This window comes from Dromiciops gliroides, chromosome 5, assembly GCF_019393635.1.
Source record: "Dromiciops gliroides isolate mDroGli1 chromosome 5, mDroGli1.pri, whole genome shotgun sequence".
Lineage (NCBI taxonomy): Eukaryota > Metazoa > Chordata > Mammalia > Microbiotheria > Microbiotheriidae > Dromiciops > Dromiciops gliroides.
The window spans coordinates 103232507-103252752 of record NC_057865.1 but is presented as its reverse complement, the minus strand read 5'-3'; the positions used below and the strand labels follow the sequence as shown (position 1 = coordinate 103252752).

The 20246-nt window shown below is 37.9% G+C and overlaps 1 protein-coding gene across 1 annotated transcript in view; it reads left to right on the top strand.

Annotated features, from left to right (window-relative positions):
- Nucleotides 1-20246, top strand: part of MGAM (maltase-glucoamylase) — a 196932-nt gene that overhangs the window by 117942 nt on the left and 58744 nt on the right. Inside the window, 5 exon segments of the mRNA XM_043967551.1 lie at nucleotides 539-623; nucleotides 988-1044; nucleotides 1964-2088; nucleotides 3504-3592; nucleotides 7116-7159. Of these exon segments, the coding sequence (XP_043823486.1) occupies nucleotides 539-623; nucleotides 988-1044; nucleotides 1964-2088; nucleotides 3504-3592; nucleotides 7116-7159 (400 nt within the window).

Sequence of the window (20246 nt, the reverse complement as noted above, 5' to 3'; positions counted from 1 at the left end):
TCATAAGTTTGCTGTGAGGAAGGTATTCTGTAAACCATAAAGCATGATGCAAATATGTTTTTGGCATAATTTTGCTCTTTTAGAACATGAAAAATATGTAAGTGGACTTGATAATACAAAAATCTTTTTCTTTTTGGTTTAGTAATATAATGAATCACATTTTTCCTATTTAAGGCAGTAATTTGACTTTTTCTTTCATGAGTGGAATGGGTTAAATTAGTTTGCCTTTCCAGAACATCTACATAATAGTAAGGAAAACCCCAGGGGCTAAGAAATAAGACAAGGTAAACTTGAGATGTCAAATGCACCATGATTAATATCTTTACCTGTGCCTGATTGAACCAGACCTGGGTGAAGAAGGAAGGACACAAATGGAACAGAATTTGGGTACCACCCAAGGGTGGAGCCCAAGTCTCCTGGATATCTGTCAGAATCCTGAAGCTGGACTGATTTCTAAGTTCCCTTTGAGCTCCATTTTCAACAATCCAATGGCCTGAGAGAACAACATTGAATTGTGACACTATGTTTCTCTACTTAGGTTTTTAGAAGACAAAGAAACCTGGGATGTATTCCAACAATTCTTATGGGGCCCAGCCTTCTTAATCAGCCCTGTCCTGGAACCTGTGAGTATGGATTCTCCTGAGCCTACAATAAGATCCAAAATGAGAAATAATATTGAGTAGTAGACAAGGGTCTGAGCTAGTCATTCTGGGCTCTGGTACTTGTGTGGGCATTGAATTGGCCTGCAGTTTAAAATCATTCTTGATGCTTTGATTTCCTTATCTGTAAAATGAATGCTGTTCCCACCTATCCCTAAGTGATGTGGGGTCATTTTGGAAGAAAATTAGGAACGATAAATCCATAGGCTATTTGCTTTTGAATATTTGTAAATGTAGTGATTATATTAATGTTTTTTCCTCTAGCAAATTTTGTTCAATTTGTCCGGTTATTTATTTACTTATTTTTATGTTATCTAATTTATTATAGAATGCTAGGAATGTGACTGCCTACTTCCCCAATGCCAGCTGGTATGATTATTACACGGTGAGTGTCTTTGATGGGACAGAGGAGCTCATCCTTCGTCTGTCAGAATGGCATCGAAATTCTAGGTGTGCAATGGGATGTTGGTTACTATGATATCTCATTATGGAATATTGACAGGATCTGTGAAATTTTTGCCCCATGCAGCTCTTGGATGGTTGGCCCTATCCTACTCTGTCCTTAATATTCTTTCAAGTATTCCTGATCATAAGTTTTGGTGGCAGGGAGTCACGGAAAAGCCCAGTTTCCTAAGCACTTTGCACAATTCTTAGGGAGATAAGTGAGTTAAGTGCAGGGATTTTATCCCTGGAGAAAGAAACATTTGTGAAATTGTCATAACAATTTTTCCTGAGGTCTAGAAATCTTAAGGTAGTTTAGTCAGGCCACTGTTTCTTTCCTGCATGTAACCACTTTGGACATATTGCATAGTCTCTGACATGTAGTAGGTGCCAAGTACATTTGTGTTGAGTGATTTGACCTTTTCCACCCTCATCTATAAAATGAGGAAATGATCATGGATGACTTTTAGGGTCCCTTCTCAGAGGGAACTCATTGATTGACTTAGAGAGATAGGCTAAGCCCACCATGAAGTTCCACTTAAAAGATGATAAAGATCTGTGAGGTAATGTAGCCTTTTTGAAAGCCTCAAGTAGTCTTTGTTGACCAGTGGGTATAATTTAGAAAGGGTTCTTTGAAGAAAGGCAACATTTGACTCAAAGTGGAACAAAGGTAGGAGGAAAGATGCCAAGTGGGCTCAGAAGAGTCTCTAAGTGGACAAAGATTGTCAGGAAGGGAGAGGCCATGATGCAGGGGAGGGAGAGGAAATGAATGCAAAAAGACCTCTTCTCTTTTCTCTTATGCTTGCTGAGATGGGGTGAGGTGCAAGAACTTATTTTTCTCCCTGTCTTCCTCTCAACCACAGGGTTCAGACACTGGAGTGAGGGGACAGTGGAAGAGCCTGGCAGCTCCTCTTGACCACATCAATCTCCATATCCGTGGGGGCTACATCCTTCCCTGGCAAAAACCTGCAAATAACACCTACTATAGGTGAGTGAGAGCAGCCACATCCTTCTTCCCTTTCCAAATGTGTCACTCAGATCCTAATGGTAACTCTCTGCCTTGTCCTACTCTTGAAAAGTAGTGGATAGTGTCCTGGAGTTGGAGTGAAAGAGGCTTGGGTTGAGTTGACTTCTAGTTGTGTGACTTTGGGGAAACTCCTGCAAACTCCAAGGGCTTCAGCCCTCTCATTGCACTTGAACTTCCTACCTTGCTGAAAGTATTTTGAGAATAGCAAAACCACTCTAAATCCTAGGGGGTTGTGTAAATGTGAGTCATTGTCATTTCTTATCTGGGTTTTTGTCTTTTATTTGCTCATTACCAAGAGCCCCACAAGGATCAAGCTAATTTTGTTACTTATACAGGTGACTTCTGATCTTCCTATATTTTCACTGACTGTGTCCTCCATGCCTGGAATGTTCTTCATCCTCATTTCTGCCTCTTGGCATTCTTTGCCCCCATTTGATTGTCAACTCCCTAAGAGCGGGGACTTTCTTTTAAATTTTTTTGTACCCTCAGTAATGAGCAAATTGTTGACACTTAATAAATATTTGTTGACTGATTGACCCTCAGATAATATATTATATGGATCCAAGCACATTGGGTTATATTTTGGCAGAGGAAATAAAATGAAGCTATGTTGAAAGTATAGTTTAAATATTTTGAAAGATCATGATTCATATTCATTTCTGCTCAGTGCACTTCAAGAATCAAGGGAAAAACCTCTGAGTACCTATATAAGGTTCCCTTAAGTATCTTTGTAAGAGGCATCAGGGATCATGCTCAGTTGAGTACCAAAGCACAATTCTGACCATACCTCTTTTCTGTTCAGAAAGTTTCATTGTCTCTCTGTTGCCTCTTAGATAAAGTATAAACCCCTCTGTAAGTATGTATGGCCCATGCTTATCTATTCAAGCTGATTCCCCATTATTCTACCTCACACACTCTCTGTTCCCATTCAACTGACCTACTTGTTTTTTATATCCAGACTGTCTATCTCATACCTCTGTGGCTTCATATAGTTTGTCCCACAAGCCTGTAAGACTCTCTTTTCTCATCTTTACCTCTTAGCACCCTTTATTTTCCCTCATGGGTCATCTCAAGTGCAACCTCCTACATGAGGATTTTCATGAATCCTCCAATAGTTGGCATTCCAACCCTTGTCCCACATCAGGATCAAAATGTTCTATTTATTTATTTGTGAATATACTACAATTTAATACATGCTGTCATTCCCTCTTCCAAACAGTATGTAAATTCTGTGAATGCACCAACCATTTCCTTTTATTCCTTTCCTTTGAACTTGTCCCTAGTAGAATGCTCTGTTCAAAATAGTTGCTTAATAAATGCTTGTCAAATGACTTGTCAAGAGAAGGAGGACTGATCGCAATTTCTGATGTTTATAGCCGGAAAAACTCCCTGGGACTTATTGTGGCTTTATCTGACAATGGGACAGCTGAAGGAGAGTTTTTCTGGGATGATGGACAGAGTATTGGTAAGTTAGTTTTTCTGAAGTTCAGTTGACCTTCTTCTCCTGCTCCTGCTCCCCCTCCTCTGTCTTCTTCATTTTTACCTTTTCTCTCCCCCTCTCTTTTACTCTCTTCCTCTTTTCTTCCACCCTCAGTCTTCATTTCTTCTTCCTCTTGTCTTCTTTTTCTTTCTTCTTTACTTCCACCCTCTCTCTTTCATTTGCTTCTTTCTTCTTCTTCCTCCTTCATCACCTTCTTCTTCTGCATCTCCTTCTTGTCCTCTCTTTCCTCCTCCTCCTTGTTCTCCTGCTCCTTCTCTTTTCTCTTCTTTTATTTCATCCTTCTCTCTCCTCCTATTATTCCTTATCTCCCAATACCCCCAGCTCTCTTTCTTTCACTCCTCTCTCTTCCTCTATCCTCTCTCTTTCTTTATTTCCTCTTCCTCTATTCTTTTTTATTTCCTTCCTCTCTCCTGCTTTCATTTATGTCTCTTCTCCTTCTCTCTTTACCTTATGTGCATTCTTTCTCTAATTCTCTTGCTCTCCCCTCCCTTGCTCCTTCATCTCCCTTTTTCATATTGTCTCTTGACTTCAAGGCAGCTCAACACTATTTGGAGAATAGTACAGTTTGTGGAAATCAAGTCACATAAAATAAACTCAATTTACAAAATAACCATTCATTCTAACCAGAATTTGACTAGATTTCTTTCTTTGGGACTCAAGAACACCTGAGTTCAATTGCTACCTTGGAAACACACTGGTTGCATGATCCTAAGCAAATCATTTAACCTCCAAGTATCTCACAGGACTCCCTAACACTTTGAGTTGCAAAAAATGTTCCAGTCTTCACAGGTGGATGAAGTTCCCCACCAGGAGCTCTGTAATCTAATTAAAACACAGGTCCACCCTACTCCCTTAGATTTCTAATGATAAGAATTGGAGATCATAAATGTGACAATTAAGGTGAAATATGAAAATTAAGGATTAAAGATTTCATTTCAGACACTGACTCCAGTGTACCTTCTGAGGATTGATAAACTTGAATGGAGCAAAGAATGGTAATATTGGTTTTCCCGCCTGCATGATCTTAACATTTTACAAATATGAGCAATTCATTTAACATCAATGCCCATTCTTCAGAACTCTCACAGGTTTGTGTCCTGCAATTCCAAGCCTCTTTTCAAGCGTTTTAGAATCCTGAAAACCATTCATGCACAATGTGTGTTGTGCTTTGTAGTTTGTACTTCCATAGTATTGTGTAAATGTGACTGTCTTTAAATGACAGGCTGGGCTTAAGAGGACTTAGTAGAATTCACTCTGTTCTCTTGTTACAGATACTTATGAAAGGGGGAATTACTATTTCGCAACCTTCTCTGCCAGTCAGGTGAGTGTTATTGGTTCCTTTGATTCCTTATTCATTTCCTCAGCACAATCGGTGGCACTCAAAGCTGATAAAAAATGCTATGAAGAGCCTACTTTATGATAACATGTCTGTGAGCCATGACTTAGGGCCGTGAAGCACCCTTGTGTCCAAAGCTTATAATGACAACTTCCAAAGTTTCTTATTAGAGCATATCTCCAACTCAAATTAGAGTTGAGAAAGGACTTCTCAGTAACTTCACCCTGATGGAGAAGAGATGATACAATAGACCTGGAAGGAGATAGAATCAACTGCATTCCTCCTCCCCCACTCCCTGCCCTTTCTTTCCCTAATCCTGTCTATGTCAGATATCACTAATCTCTTTCCTTTCACTAGACTCCTTTCTCTCCCCTCCCTCCCCATCCTTTTTCGTGTGAATATCAAGACATTATCCTGGCCCCAGTCTTGTGGTACCTCTCTTTTTCTCCATGATCTCTTAGGTAACACTGATAGTAGCCAAGTAATCAATCACATCTGCTGGTAGGTTTAGGCCCCATGCATACAATTTTTCTGGGTCAGGTGACTTGAATTCATTAGAGGCAGCTGTGTGGTCTCTTCCTATCTCCTTACTTTGTTACTAACTCACTGTTGGTCATTTTTGTTGTGAATTTTCCAGTATAAAGTTCACTCCTCTTTGCAGAGAAAATAGAAGAAAAATAAGACTTGAGCATCTCAGTTTTCTCTCTGTCATCAGTTATCACGAAGTCAAATGCTTTACCCTTTTTGTTGAGCCCCTCTTTTCTCTCAGTATAATTTAAAAGCCCCCAATTTTTTTTTGTTGTACTCCAGTTCTTTTCCCAGCCTCAACTATATAATTCCTGTCACTTTTTATAGAATTGTTCTATGCTCTTATATTTCTCTTCCTTCCTTCCTCCATGCATTTATTTTCAAAATCTACGTTTTTTGTTTACTTTCATAGGTATCCATATTAGTGTCTTCAGACACATTCCATTTTTCCCTTTCAGTAGAATTATTTCCTTTTGTTTTCAGAATTTCCTTCTTGAACATCTTCCATCCTACCTTCCTTGATTTTCTTGAAACTATTTTAAGAAAGTCAAAAGGAATGAACATTCACATAGCACCTGTGTGCCAGGCATTGTGCTAAGCTCTTTTTATTCTTTTAATTTTTTAATAATACACATTTTTAATTATAGTTTTGAGTTCTAATTTTTATCCCCCCTTTCCCCCCTCCCTTTCCCCCTCTGTGAGGCTGTAAACAATCAAATATGAGTTATACATGCAAGTTTATGCAAAACATTACCATTTTAGTCATTTTGTACAAAAAAACTTGAATAAAAGAAAAAAATGAAAGAAAGTAGAAAATATCATGCTTCAGCCTGTGTTCCATCAATACCAGTTCTTTCTTAGGAGGTGGATACCATGTTTCATCAATAGTCCTTTAGGATTTCCTTGGATCATTTTATTGTTGAGAATAATTAAATCATTCACAATTCTTCATCAAACAATATTGTTGTCTCTGTGCACAATGTTTCTCTTGGTTCTTCTCACTTCCCTGTACATCAGTTCATACAAGTATTTCCAGGCCTTTTTGAAGTCATCCTGCTTGTCATTTCTTATAGCACTATAATCTTCTGTCACCATCATATATCACAGCTTATTTAGTCATTCCCCAATTGATAGGCATTCCTTTGATTTCCAATTCTTAGCCACCACAAAAATAGCTGCTATGCATATTTTTGTACAAATAGGTCTTTTTCTCTTTTTGGGGATATCCTTGGGATGTAAACCTAGCATTGATATTGCTGGATAAAAGGGTATGTACAGTTCTATAGCCCTTGGGACATAGTTCCATATTGGTCTCCAGAATGTTTGAATCTTTTCATTTCTCCACCAACAGTGGATTAGCATCCCAGCTTTCCCACATCCCCTCCAACATCCAATATTTTCCATTTTTGTTATATTTGCCACTCTGATAGGTGTGAGGTGATACCTAAATTTTTTAATTTGCATTTCTCTGATCAATAGTGATTTAGAGCATTTTTTCATATAAGTATAGATAGATAGTTTTGATTTCTTTGAAAACTGCCTGTTTATCAATTGGAGAATGACTTGTAGTTTTTTTAATTTGACTCATTTAGCTATATAATTGGGAAATGAGACCCAAATGAGAGATATTTTTAAAAAATATTCTTTCCAAGTTTTCTGCTTCCCTTGTAATGTTGGTTACATTTTTTTGTGTAAAACCTTTTAAATTTTATTTTATCAAAATGATCTATTTTACATTTTGTTTTACTCTCTGTTTCTTCTTTGGTCCTAAATTCTTCCTCTACCCACAAATCTGACAGGTAAACGATTCCATGCTCTCTTAATTTGCTTATGGTATCATCCTTTATATGTAAATCAAGTACCTATTTTGACCTTATTTTAGTATATGTTGTGAGATGTTGGTCTATACCTAGTTTCTGTCCTATTGTTTTCCAGTTTTCCCAGCAGTTTTTGTCAAATAATGAGTTTTTATTCCAAAATCTTGAATGGGTTTATTATATACTAGAGTACTATAGTCATTTACTATAGTGTAATTTTTACCTATTTTATTCCACTGATCCATGTCTCTATTTCTGAGCCAGTACCAGATTGTTTTGATAATTACCACTAAGCTCTTTTTAAACAAGTATTATCTCATTTGATCCTGACAATAATGTTGTGAAGTAGGTGCTACCATTATCCTGATTTCAGTTGAGGAAACTGAGGGAAAAAGAGATTGTTTCTTGCCCAGAATCACACAGCTCATTAGCCAGCTCCATCTTTGTAATCCAAATATCCTTCTGAGATGCCATCTTTTCAGTTGACTATTCAATTTCCAAATTAATTTTTCTCTTCCAGAAGCCCTGCCTTCAGAAGGCAACAATGAGGAGAATACAACTTATGTCCTTATGAAATTCAGTTTATTATCCAAGACTTCATGATCATTGACAATACTTTTTAGTTTCTTTTAGACAATGACATTGCTCAAATCAGTTTTTCATTTAGTCATTAAAATGTACATATTAGTATATATTAGCATCAGCATAATACATAAGGTATTAAATGAAACTATTTAGAGAAAGATTTGTGGGATCTACCTTGCTACTTTAAACTATATTTGAATATGATATGTGTGGACATATGATAACATCTATTATTTCTGCATAGAGCCTTCATGTTGTAATAGAGAAGGACCATATATGGAGTGATGAAGACCTGAATTTTAGTTGTGCTTCTGAAACATCCTAGCTTGTGGTCACTGGAAAGTTATTTAACCTTTCAGTGTCCCAGATAACTCTTTAGACTTCAAGTTAGAGATGAGTTGCTGACTTGGTGTAGTTTTCCCAACTGATGTTTTATAAACCAACGAAATCACAAGTCTGGTTCACTTTCACTGGTGCTAAACCTCCTTTCCTTCCTTTCTCCTCTCTTTGGGTAAAACAAAGTGTGCATATGTTCTAGGCAAAGTCACTGACCTTGGCTTTCTGTAACAACACAGAATTCTATTGGTTTCTTGTGAGTCCCATTGGTTGGCCTGAGAGGTTGGATAGAACTGGACACATCTCTCAGGAAACTCATACTTTTACTAAGTAAATGTCTACAGAATCTAGACAGTGTGTCAGGAACCAGAATCAAATATATCTGTCTAGAGCCACCAGGGGGAATTTAGTCCTTGATCAACCAGACAAATGAGCTTAGTCATTATTGGGTGGAGAAGAAAAGGCTCATAAACATCTATTTTAACATAGCAAGAACTTCTAGTCTTTTCAGTCATATACCCGATGGAGCTGCTACTAGGTAAATTTCAGGGAAGAGACCCCCATTTGTGAGTTATGACTATTATTCTGCTTAATCCTAATACAATCCTTCTCTTTAATTGCTAGAGTTGGTAAAATGAGTTAATAGCATCTTAGTCCTTTGGGTACCTTGGAGAAGGCAATTGTTATAGAATTGGAGATAGAGAAGAATAACTTGGGCACTATCTTTGGGTGTGTTTTAGAATCACCTAGACGTGAAGGTTATGATTGGGAACTACAGTGACCCAGCTGGCCTAGCATTTGAAGAGATCAAAATCTTTGGGTTGAAACTCAAACCAGTTACGGTTGTTGTGAAAGAAAATAATGTTCCAGTCCAATCTAATGCTGAGATCCAGTATGATGTTGCAACAAAGGTAAATGTTTACTCAATCATTCTTATTTATTGGACTTTTAAGCCAATTGATTATTCTCCATAGCTAAGTTTTCCTATTTTTTACCTTTAAGGATCAAGCTTTTTATGTTACATTTTTATAGAAGTTTAAATGGGGATATTACTACAGTTCATTTTAGACATCATTCATATACAGAGGGTATAAATAATTTTATATTTTCCTGATGGCTCAAGGTCACTGTTATATGCTCTAGGTATAAATATACATTTGGAATGAACATGTCAATATTGATGGATTTAAGATCTGAGTGGACATTAATTTTAGGGCTGCCTTATTTTTTTTAAAATGCCCCTGGAAAGTATCAAGCTTACTTCTCTCTCCAAAAATGTCCACAAGCAAATGTCAGCTTGTTATTTTCTTTATTTGCCCTTTTTAAAAAAGTTGGCTGCCTTTATTTTACCTTAATTATTGAACAAAAGGTCAAAATATCTTTTCTCAAGTGTAAAAACCTGAGAAACATGAGAACCACCCAAAATCCCTTTTCTTCAGTATTCAATAATATTGATCCCCTTTTGCCATTAGAAGTATTAAAGAAAGTATTATTTTTCAACACCCAAGCTGAGGTTACATGTTAATCTTCACCTTTCCATTCCTTCTTTTCTCTAACTTGAATTGTTCTTTAAAGATTTTGAACCAGGAATATCTCAACTCATTATACAAATCTGTAGAAGGTTCTATGGAGCATAGCTCATGTCAATGCTTTACAAATTCTTTATCACTGTGAAAAAATTTTTCATAGATGACCCACATGGTAATATATTGAAAATTTTCTGACCTCTCAAGATTTTGTCAATGAACTTCAAAACTTTTAAATAGTACCTTCTCCAGATTAAGTAAAATATGAAGCAAAGGAATATCGAGGCTTCTACCTAATGAGAATGCTTAGGCCTCTACCTAATGGCAGAAGGGTAGTAATGGAAATCTGTCTTTACTGGCCAGTTCAGAAGATCAAATGTTATTCAATGAATTCTATGAAAGGGACACAATTGTTTTGCTCATTATTTCCCACTGTTCTTTTAATCCTTTTAAACTACCTAACTTTGAAATAATATGTTTAATTAGAACATTAGAGCTGGAGTTTGAAATGTAGAGAAGAATTTAGAGAACCTTTTGTCCATTCTCTTCTTTTTAACAGGAGGGATTGAATGAGTGATTCAGCTTTGTTCAACATAAAGTCAACTCTTTTCCAAAGAAAGTTTGCTTTGTTACTTTTTTTTTTCATGAAATAAGATATTGCTTATATGATCTTAGCCATTCTTAGTTATAATGAGAGAAGGAAGTAAGGGAAAAACACCAGAAGATTTCACCAGAATTGTGATGAAGAGAACCAACTTTGCAGGGGATCAAAAGAAAGAATTTGTAGATGACTTAAATAGTCTCTATTACTGACTTGCAACATCCTTTCTGACTTGACAGGTTGGCAATATCAAAGGGCTTCACCTCGAACTGGGGAAGGACTACACAGTAGAGTGGGACATAGATACAGAAAAATTTGACTGCTACCCTGATGGACAAGGTGTCAATGAAGAAAACTGTCGATTGCGTGACTGTGTCTGGGAGGTAGGATTTCACACACGTCCACACAGACACATACATTTGCAAACACTATTAATTTCTCCTCTCCTTTACTTCAAATGTATCAAAATGGTGCCTCCTCCTTCACTTTATTGAGATCTGGTAAAATAAAGAAAGTTAGGGAGATGAGAAGCAAAGCTCTGCAAGGAGAAACATGATAGCTCAGTCTCTCTTTGTAAGCTGCCTAATTACCCCTGATGTCTCAATGGATAAGACATCCATCTCTGTGGAAATACTGAGGGGATGACTAGATATTCCAAACTAAGTGGACGTCTTTGTAAGTTTTGGGCTTCCTCCCAGTCTCAGAAGTGGGTATATACTTCATGTCTGGCTAATTAGCTAAGTGTATAAATGAGGGCAGGGCCTCTCAATTCTAGAAGAACCTATGAAGTGAAGAAAGCCTCACTATCTCTGGGTGTATCTGAAATTGGATTCTCTATTCTCCATGCACATCAAGCCCATGGTACTATATTAGTATGTTAAAATTCACAAGAAAATAGCCACAGTTTGCTGAATTATCTTCCCTTTGGAGCCATCCTACAGAATATATTGGATTGATTTTGGGACTCATGAGTCTAAATCATGCCCTTGAGTAGGCAAATCCCTGGGACATCAGAGCATTGGGCAAAATGTAAAACCCTGATATGTTACACACAAATATCCATATGGTACAGGGATGTATGGAGAATTTCGGCTTTTGGTAGATTCAAAATCATAAAAGTGGTGGGGGTACACTCCTCTGAGAATGGGTGGGAGGTAGGGAAGAAAGAAGGAGACAAAAGAAGACCTTGGAAAGAAAGCCCCTGTGGTCTAATTGAATATGTGTGTTGGATCTGAAATCAGGAAAGAGCTGCTTTCAAACCCCAGCTCTGATGCTTACCACCCCTAGGATGGACAAGCCCCATATTGCCTTTTAGTCTCAGTTTCCTTTTTATTTATTTACTTTTTTAAGTGAGGCAATTGGGGTTAAGTGACTTGCCCAGGGTCACACAGCTAGTAAGTGTTAAGTGTCTGAGGCCAGATTTGAACTCAGGTACTCCTGACTCCAGGGCCAGTCCTCTATCCACTGTGCCATTTAGCTGCCCCTAGTCTCAGTTTCTTTTCTTTTTTTTTTTTTTTTTGTGGGGCAATGGGGGTTAAGTGACTTGCCCAGGGTCACACAGCTAGTTAAGTGTCAAGTGTCTGAGGCCGGATTTGAACTCAGGTACTCCTGAATCCAGGGCCGGTGCTTTATCCACTGCGCCACCTAGCCGCCCCCTCTCAGTTTCTTAATATGTAAAATGAGGATAAGAATTCTTGTTTTATTTATCTCATAGAGTAGCCAGCAAGTGGATGAAAGAACTTTGCAAAGTTTAATGAAACATAAATTTTTGAAATTTTGTTTTTATGGAAAAACAACCTTTCAGGCACACTTCTATAGTCTCATGTGCATTTTGTGAGGGCCAAAATTTGATATACAGAGTGTTATTTGGGTGACTCGCCTTAATATTGGGGGTCCGGAATATGAGGACCTTTTAGGTTTATCCTCCCCTCTGAAACTGCCCTTTTTAGATATTTCTCCAGGCCAATAAGAAAGGAGTCTCTGTTCACAAAGAATCAGATTTTATTACTTGGGAATTAATTAAATAACAAAGGTGAAACTAATAAAAATCAAAGATAAAGAAATAGGAAAATAGAAATACAGATAAATACTCTTAACTCTAAACTTAACCCAGACCATTTCCAATTTAGTAGTTAAAAGGAATTTAGGGTTTTCCATAATTAAACTCACCCACACCTGACCAGTCTAAAGTTGCTTGAGCGGCCACCAGGGACAGCAGTTGCCAGACAGAGACCGTACTAGTGTTCTGGAAGTGCCCTTTTAATCTTTTTCCCCCAAAAGGGGAGGTCCTTCCAAAGCTGCCCTATACCACAAATAATTTTTACTACAATGTCAAGCACTAATGAAGCATTTCTTAAATGCTTAATATATCCCAGGCACCATGTTAATCATTGGGTATATAAAAAAGGAGGAATGGTGCTCACCTTCCAATCTAGGAGACAAAGTATAAAATAATTAGGTACCTCCAAGATCATATGTATATACACATGCATACAGACATACACTTATATGTATACATATGTATATATATGCATATATGTGTGTATACATGTATATATATGTATGTGTGTGTATATATATGTGTGTGTGTGTGTATATATATATACTTATAGACATATATAGTAGGTAGAAGGCAATTTAAGAGGGAAATGTTTATCATCTTGGTGGGAGAGATACTGGAAAAATGCCTCCCACAGAACATGGGACCAAGAGTCAGTGGTAAAAGGAAAGACTTCCATTATGGAAGGCAGCCAGTTTAGAGGCATAGTGGAGAATGTATTTGAGTATATGCTAGGAAGGGTAACAAAATAGAAGGCTATTTCAAGGCACTGAGATGGTATAGCAGATAGAACACAGGGCCTTGAGTCAGGAAGATGTGAATTTAAATCCAGCTTCAGACACATATTGGCTGGGCAAGTCACTTAATCCTGTTTCCCTTAGTTTCCTCATTTATAAAATGATCTAGAGAAGAAAATAGCAAACCCCCAAGAAAACACCAAATGAGGTCATGAAGAGAGATACAGGACTAAAATAACTGAACAGCAACAACAGTAAATTAGAGAAAGAATATGAAAAAAACCCACTTCCAATCCCACCCCAAACCATTTTCAGAGGTTTCTAAATACTGTACCCCAGGGATATTTTTTAACGTTTTCCATACGTTGACCAATTTTGCTGAGTTTTTCCAGTCCTTCCTTTTCCCTCCTTCCCTCCCTTCTTATTTCCATCAATCTCTCTTCTTATCTTATTCCTTTCTTTCCCTTTCCCTTTTCTTTTTGTTTCTCAATTTCTCTTTCTCTTCTCATCCTTTCCATTTCTCTCCTCCCTCCCTCTCTCTGTTTTTTCTCTCCCTACTTCTAAAATATATAATGGTGTTGTAAAAACAAAAGATATAAAGAAAAAGGATATTATAATAGTCTGGATTATGAGTTGATGAGTCTGTCAAAGAGGTGGCCGTGTAGTGGAGAGAATCTTTGTGAGAAATTTGAAAGAATACATGATGTAACTGATTGTATGTGTGAGTACACAGAGAGAAGTTGGTTGATACTAAGACTGTTTTCTTGGGGGACTGGGAGGATGGTTGTTCCCTCCACTGAATTAAGGAAATAAGGAAAGGATAATTGTTTGGAAGAAAGATAGTGAGTTTTTGTTTTATACATGATGAATATGATATGCCTGTGGTACTCAGTTTAAGATGTCCAAGTGCTTAGAATAGCTCAGCAGAGAGACTAGGATAGAGAAATAGATTGGAATCTTCTTCCTAAAGATGATAGCTGTGCCCATGGAATGAGTGCGACAGTCTTAAGAGAAAGAGAAGATGGCACAGCTCGAGCCTTGGGGGATACCATAATTAGGAGCATGACCTGAATGGAGAATCAGCAAAAGAGGACAAAAGTAGTTGTTTGACAGACAGGAGGAGAAGCAGGAGGGGGATGTCAAGAATACCCATTAAAGAGAGAATGCAGAGGAGAAGCTAATGAAGAGAGATGTCAAGGGGAATGAGATTTATCAAAAGTTATTAGATTGGCATTTAAGAGATCGTTGATAACTTGAAAAGAGCAGTTTGAAGAGCAGGTAGGAAACCACACTGCAATGGGTTTAGATGCAAGTGAGAGGACAGGAAGTGAAGGCAATAAGTATGAATGGCTTTCTAATGGAGTTTAGGTGAGAGAGGGAGGGAGAACTATAGATTGGTACCTAGCAGAGAAGTAGGAGCAAGTGGAGGATATCACAAATTCTCCTTCTCATTGTTCACTTAGTATATGATGTTCCTATACTTGGTCTGGAGGGAGAAAAAAAGTTGGGGTTAATTTCAAGAAAATATTTGAACTCGGAAACTATAAAGAAAGGACTGAAGAATGAGATCAGTGTATAGAGATTTTTGAGTTCTCTATAGACACAGAAGGATAAACAAAGCAATGGCTTAAACCCATAAATGGGATAGATAAAGTATTAGGAAGAATATCTTAAGAAAGGAACATTAGAACAAGAGCTAAGAGACTGATTTCAAGGCGATGGGGCTAGATATGACCTACTTTTCCTCCAGTTTTGTCATTCTGCTGAGTATCTAATGTTTTATTTTTCAGCCAACCCGTTCCCTGGAGTCCTTTAGCTATATCACAAAATATGATCTACACTGCCTCCTAATATTCAGAGTACACCAGAAGGCCTAACAGCAAGTATCTCCCGAATACCTGGAGCCAGCCACTATCCCTCTACTCCCATAGATGAGCTTCGCTTGGATGTGACTTTCCATACAAACCACTGCTACAGTTCAAGGTATGCTCAGCTTAGGACTCTGGTAACAGAGAGGTTTCAGGAATCAGCAATCTTTATTCAATCAGCAACTCAGTCAACTGTCATTAATGAATGAAATAATAGTGTCATGCATTTATTGTATGCAAGCACAAAAGTCAGACAGTTCTTACCTCCCCAAGGACCTTACAATCTTATAGTAGTAAAACTTGGAGCTCTTAATATTATGTATAAATGTAGTAAGCTTTGAGGGTGACAAATAAATTGTAGTTTATGATAAGTAGAACTACAAAGGGGCCTTATCAGCCTTCGATTAAAATGAAGGGATCAATGTGTAGTTGAAAAGCAGAAAATAAGCCATGTATGGCTTATTTCAGCTTATTTAAGAGCTGATGATAGCTCAGAAACCATGAGTCAGATCAGCACCCAAATGGAGGATCTGATTCTGAAACATGAATGTATGAGTCTCAAGTTATTTATGAGAGACAATGGTTTTCTGTTTCCTAGATCTCTGATGCCAACACACAAAGGTATGAAGTCCCAGTGCCCATAAATGTTCCAAGCTCCCCATCAGCCAACTGAAAATCGTCTCTATGAGGTGACCATCAAGGAAACCCCATTTGGAATTGAGATCCGTCGAAAAAGCACAGGCACTGTGATGTAAGGGCTTTCTGATCCATATGTATGGTAATAACTAGGACATCCACATTTTGACTTGACTAGGTTCTGGAATGGTGGAATGGACCATGGGGTTTGGTCACCAACAACTAGTGACCAGCATTCAAGTCTTCACTACTGAAAAAATGCAAATACATAGAACTTCTTTTGAAATTATACAAGTCACTTTATATCCCTTGCCTTCAGTTTCTTAATCCATACAATGAAATAATGGATTAGAGAATATATGAGATTCCTTTCAGCTCTCAATGTCTTACATGACTCCATTCAAGGACTCCATGATGATGGAATATTACTGTGGGAGGAAACTTTCATTGTCTCTTCCACTTTCATATTCAAAATCAGTATGAATTTGTTAAAATATGTAACATCTTTTAGATCCATGACCCACAAGGGTCAGAAAACCTGCAAGGAGGGACCTGGATGTATATTGAGAAACCCACTTTAAGGTTTTATGGGCACCACCTGTTTGGCATTAATTTCTTAATTGATAAAAAAAATTTAAACTAGGTCTGATATGTATCCCAGATTGGGAGAAAGTAAAAAAAAAGTATTTTTTTCATTCTTCTAATTATAAATTCTGGAAAAATCACTATACATTGTTATTTCCTGTGACAAAAATATGAAAATCATTCACCAGAAATAGGGAAGACAACCCTATAATGTTCTGGTCTAGAGGGGAGTGAGATTAAATAGTGTACATGCCCAGATGCAGGGAAGACCTAGACCACATACATACACCTGGGGTCTCTTCCCCATGGAGGTTATAGGACTTGATGAAAAGGCCATTCTTTTCATAATTCATAAGCCAAACCATGAACAACAGCTTATCCTAACAAAGTAACAAAAGAATAGACTTCTTCCTTGATGCCATGTTCTCAGGACTTCACCCTTTCCAGCAGCTTAATTTAGTTCCCCAGAGGTCCATAGGGTTTATTGCCTGTACTTAAACTGGATTTATTATCAAAAGACAAATATGAGTTGTCCCTGAGAGACAGTTGGTTTACTCTTATCAATAGGGAGAAAGGTAATGGTAGCGTAGAGAAGAGAAGGAAATGCCAAGGAGAGGATCAGGATAAATTAGATGAATTTAGATTTTATTTCAATGGATTAGAATATTTAATATAAGAACAACAATCACAAGTAATATTATTATAGTGCTTAGTATGTGCCAGGCACTATGCTAAGCACTTTGCAGCTATTATATCATTTGATCATTAAAACAAGCCAGGGAGGTAGGTGCTATTATTATCCCCATTTTTCAGATGAGAAAACTGAGGTAAACACTGGTTAAGTGATTTGCCCCTTGGTCATAAAGCTAGTTAGTGTTAGGGGCCATTGTTTTTGTTGTTTGTCCTTCCTTCTGGAAGAGTACCATGACCTGAATTGCAATTCATTGTGCAAAGTAACCAACCTTGCTTTTCCTCCAGAGCCATTTGCATACATTGGGGAAAAAAAATAATCAGGAAGAGTGCAGATGGCTCTGGATGTTTAAGGCCATTGGGATTAAGTGACTTGCCCTTAGTCACAAAGCTAATTATTATCAGAAGCCAGATTTGAACTGAAGTCCTCCTGACTGGAGGCTAAACCCTCTATATACTGTACAAACTAGCTGAAAGGTGTGGCATTTAATCCACTGGACCCCTTAGCTGCCTTAAACACATTAGATTGTATTGCTTTAGTTCTAGTAATTTGATTGATTTCTAATAGTTTCTCTTCATCTAGATTCTGAGCTTCCTGAGGGTAGGAAGTTTTTAGTCTACTTTTTTTTTTTGGTATCATCCTATGATTTTCTATTATAACATGCTCCTTTGCCCTCTTTGCTAAGTCCTATTTGCTGTAACCACCTCTAGAGTCAAGGCCCTTTCCCCCAAAGGAACAAACATTTAGGGACTTGCTTTATTCTGAAGTCTAATAAGTGAAGTTGGAGTAATTATGGCTAGTCTCTAGATCCTTGGAATAGGGATACACACCACAGGACTTCTTCAACCCTACCTTAAGTCATGATCTGCTCTTGTATTTCAGTTGGGATTCCCAGGTCCCTGGCTTTACCTTTAATGACATGTTCCTACGCATCTCTACCCGCCTCCCATCCCAGTACATCTATGGCTTTGGGGAAACAGAGCACACAACATTCCGGAGAAACATGAACTGGCACACATGGGGAATGTTTTCTCGGGACCAGCCCCCAGGGGTAAGTGTCAACAACTAAAGTAACATATGACCTATAACTCTTCATACAGATGGTTTCCTTGGGCTTTATTCCAGGATGAGTTTTTCCAAGCTTATGCCCTTCTGTTGAGGATAGTTATGAATCTGAACAGCCCAATTATAAATACTTACTGAATTGAATCACCCCCTCATTCTCCACTTTCCTTAACACCTTGTCCCTCCAGAAAGGAAAAGTATGAAACCAGCTTCAGCATCTCTTTTCATTTGTGCTTCTTGTGTATAAACTGTGTCTGATTTCTTTTTACCTGCTGACCTAGTATAAGAAGAATTCCTATGGTGTGCACCCCTATTACATGGGTCTAGAAGAGGATAGCAGTGCCCATGGAGTGCTCCTGCTCAACAGCAATGCCATGGGTAAGATGGTGGCTTCTTTACTGATCCCACTCAACCAAAGAATTCTGGGAAGTTTCTGAATAGTATAGTCCAAGTAGGAGTATAATTAAATAAAATTTGGTACACATTTATTTAGCTCTTGCTATGGACAAATCACTGGAGTAATCATTAAGAAAGATGAAGGGGGGCAGCTAGGTGGTACAGTGGATAGAGCACTGGCCCTGGAGTCAGGAGGACCTGAGTTCAAATCTGGCCTCAGACACTTAACACTTACTAGCTGTGTGACCCTGGGCAAGCCACTTAACCCCAATTGCCTCACCAAAAAGAAAGAAAGAAAGAAAGAAAGAAAGAAAGAAAGAAAGAAAGAAAGAAAGAAAGAAAGAAAGAAAGAAAGAAAGAAAGAAAGAAAGAAAGAAAGAAAGAAATGAAGGAAGAAAGATGAAGGGATAAAAGAAAGCATGGTCTATACTCTTAAGCTATCTTTAATCTATAAGTGGAGATAAGATATATATGCAGATAGCATGGGAAAATGACCATAATTAGGACAGAAAGGATGTATAAATGAGGGGCTATGAAAATTTAGAGAAGGGAGAGATCACTTGGACACCAGGCAATGAGAGCTAAAAGGATTAAGAGAACAGATTAAGTATCTTGGGGGGAGGTTCGAATGCACAGTAATGATGTGTTGGAAATATGGGGGAAAAGAGCAGTTCAGTCAAAGAGAATAGTTTGAATAAAAGTAGAGAGGTGGGAAAGCATTGCATATTATATAATGGAATCATCAATTTAGACTTGAAAGGGATATTGACGTCATTAATCCAATCCTCTCATTTTACAGAAAAATGAGATCCACTGAGCTTCTGAAGTGACATGTTTATTTCCATGAGTAAGAAGTGGCATAGTCACTGTTTGAGCACTGGTCCTCTGACTCAACATTCAGCCTTCTTTCCATTTTGGCTGCTAAATTAAGTGAATTAATGACTAGAAGTCCAGATTTCAGGACTATATAATTGAGATAATAATGGCATCAATAATAGTATTTAGGAGAATAAGAAAAAGAAATAAGGAAGTTGATGGTGATGGGATTTCTTTGGAAGTACTGAATTTCAGGTGTCAATAGGTTTTCTGTGTGTAAATTTTCTAGTAGATTTCCTGTAGGTCCAGGGTGAAGGAAAGAGAAGGCTGCACATGTGGATTTTGAAACCATCTCCATTTAGCTTGTGGAACTTCATGGAGAAGTTCATGCATATGGAGAGTTTGCCAGCTCATCAGCTGTTGAGATAGGCAACTATCAGTTCTGTATAAGGATAACTGTAATAACAATTAGAACTGGGCACAGATGGAATGACCTTCTCAGGAAGGTGGTCATTTCTCATCACTGGAAGTTTTCAGAAGTTAAGTTGACTTCCTTTCTGTGATGGTGATAGGGGATTTCTATTTCTATGTGGGTTGGAGTGGATGATCTTTAGAGTCTGCTTCAACCCTTCAATTATTTTAACACTTATTCTTTGTTTCCAGATGTGACTTTCCAGCCCACCCCTGCACTGACATATCGTACTGTTGGAGGTATTCTGGACTTTTACGTGGTCCTGGGGCCAACCCCAGAGCTTGTCACTCAACAGTACACAGAGGTAGGAAGTCCTGAAATCCTTCCATTGATAATCAAGTGTTTTCTGAGAAACTCTAATGTTCCTAGTACTGGTCAAGGGACATTCATTCATCTACTCTGTATACATCCTGTATAGGCCTCGTTATCTTTATACTTGTCTCCTCTAGAATGTGAACTGTTTGAGGGGAGAGGCTTTTACTTTCTTTGTGTCAGCACAGTGCTGGCACATAGTAGATACTTAAAAATGCATGTTGATTGAGTTACTGGTGATGACCTGACACA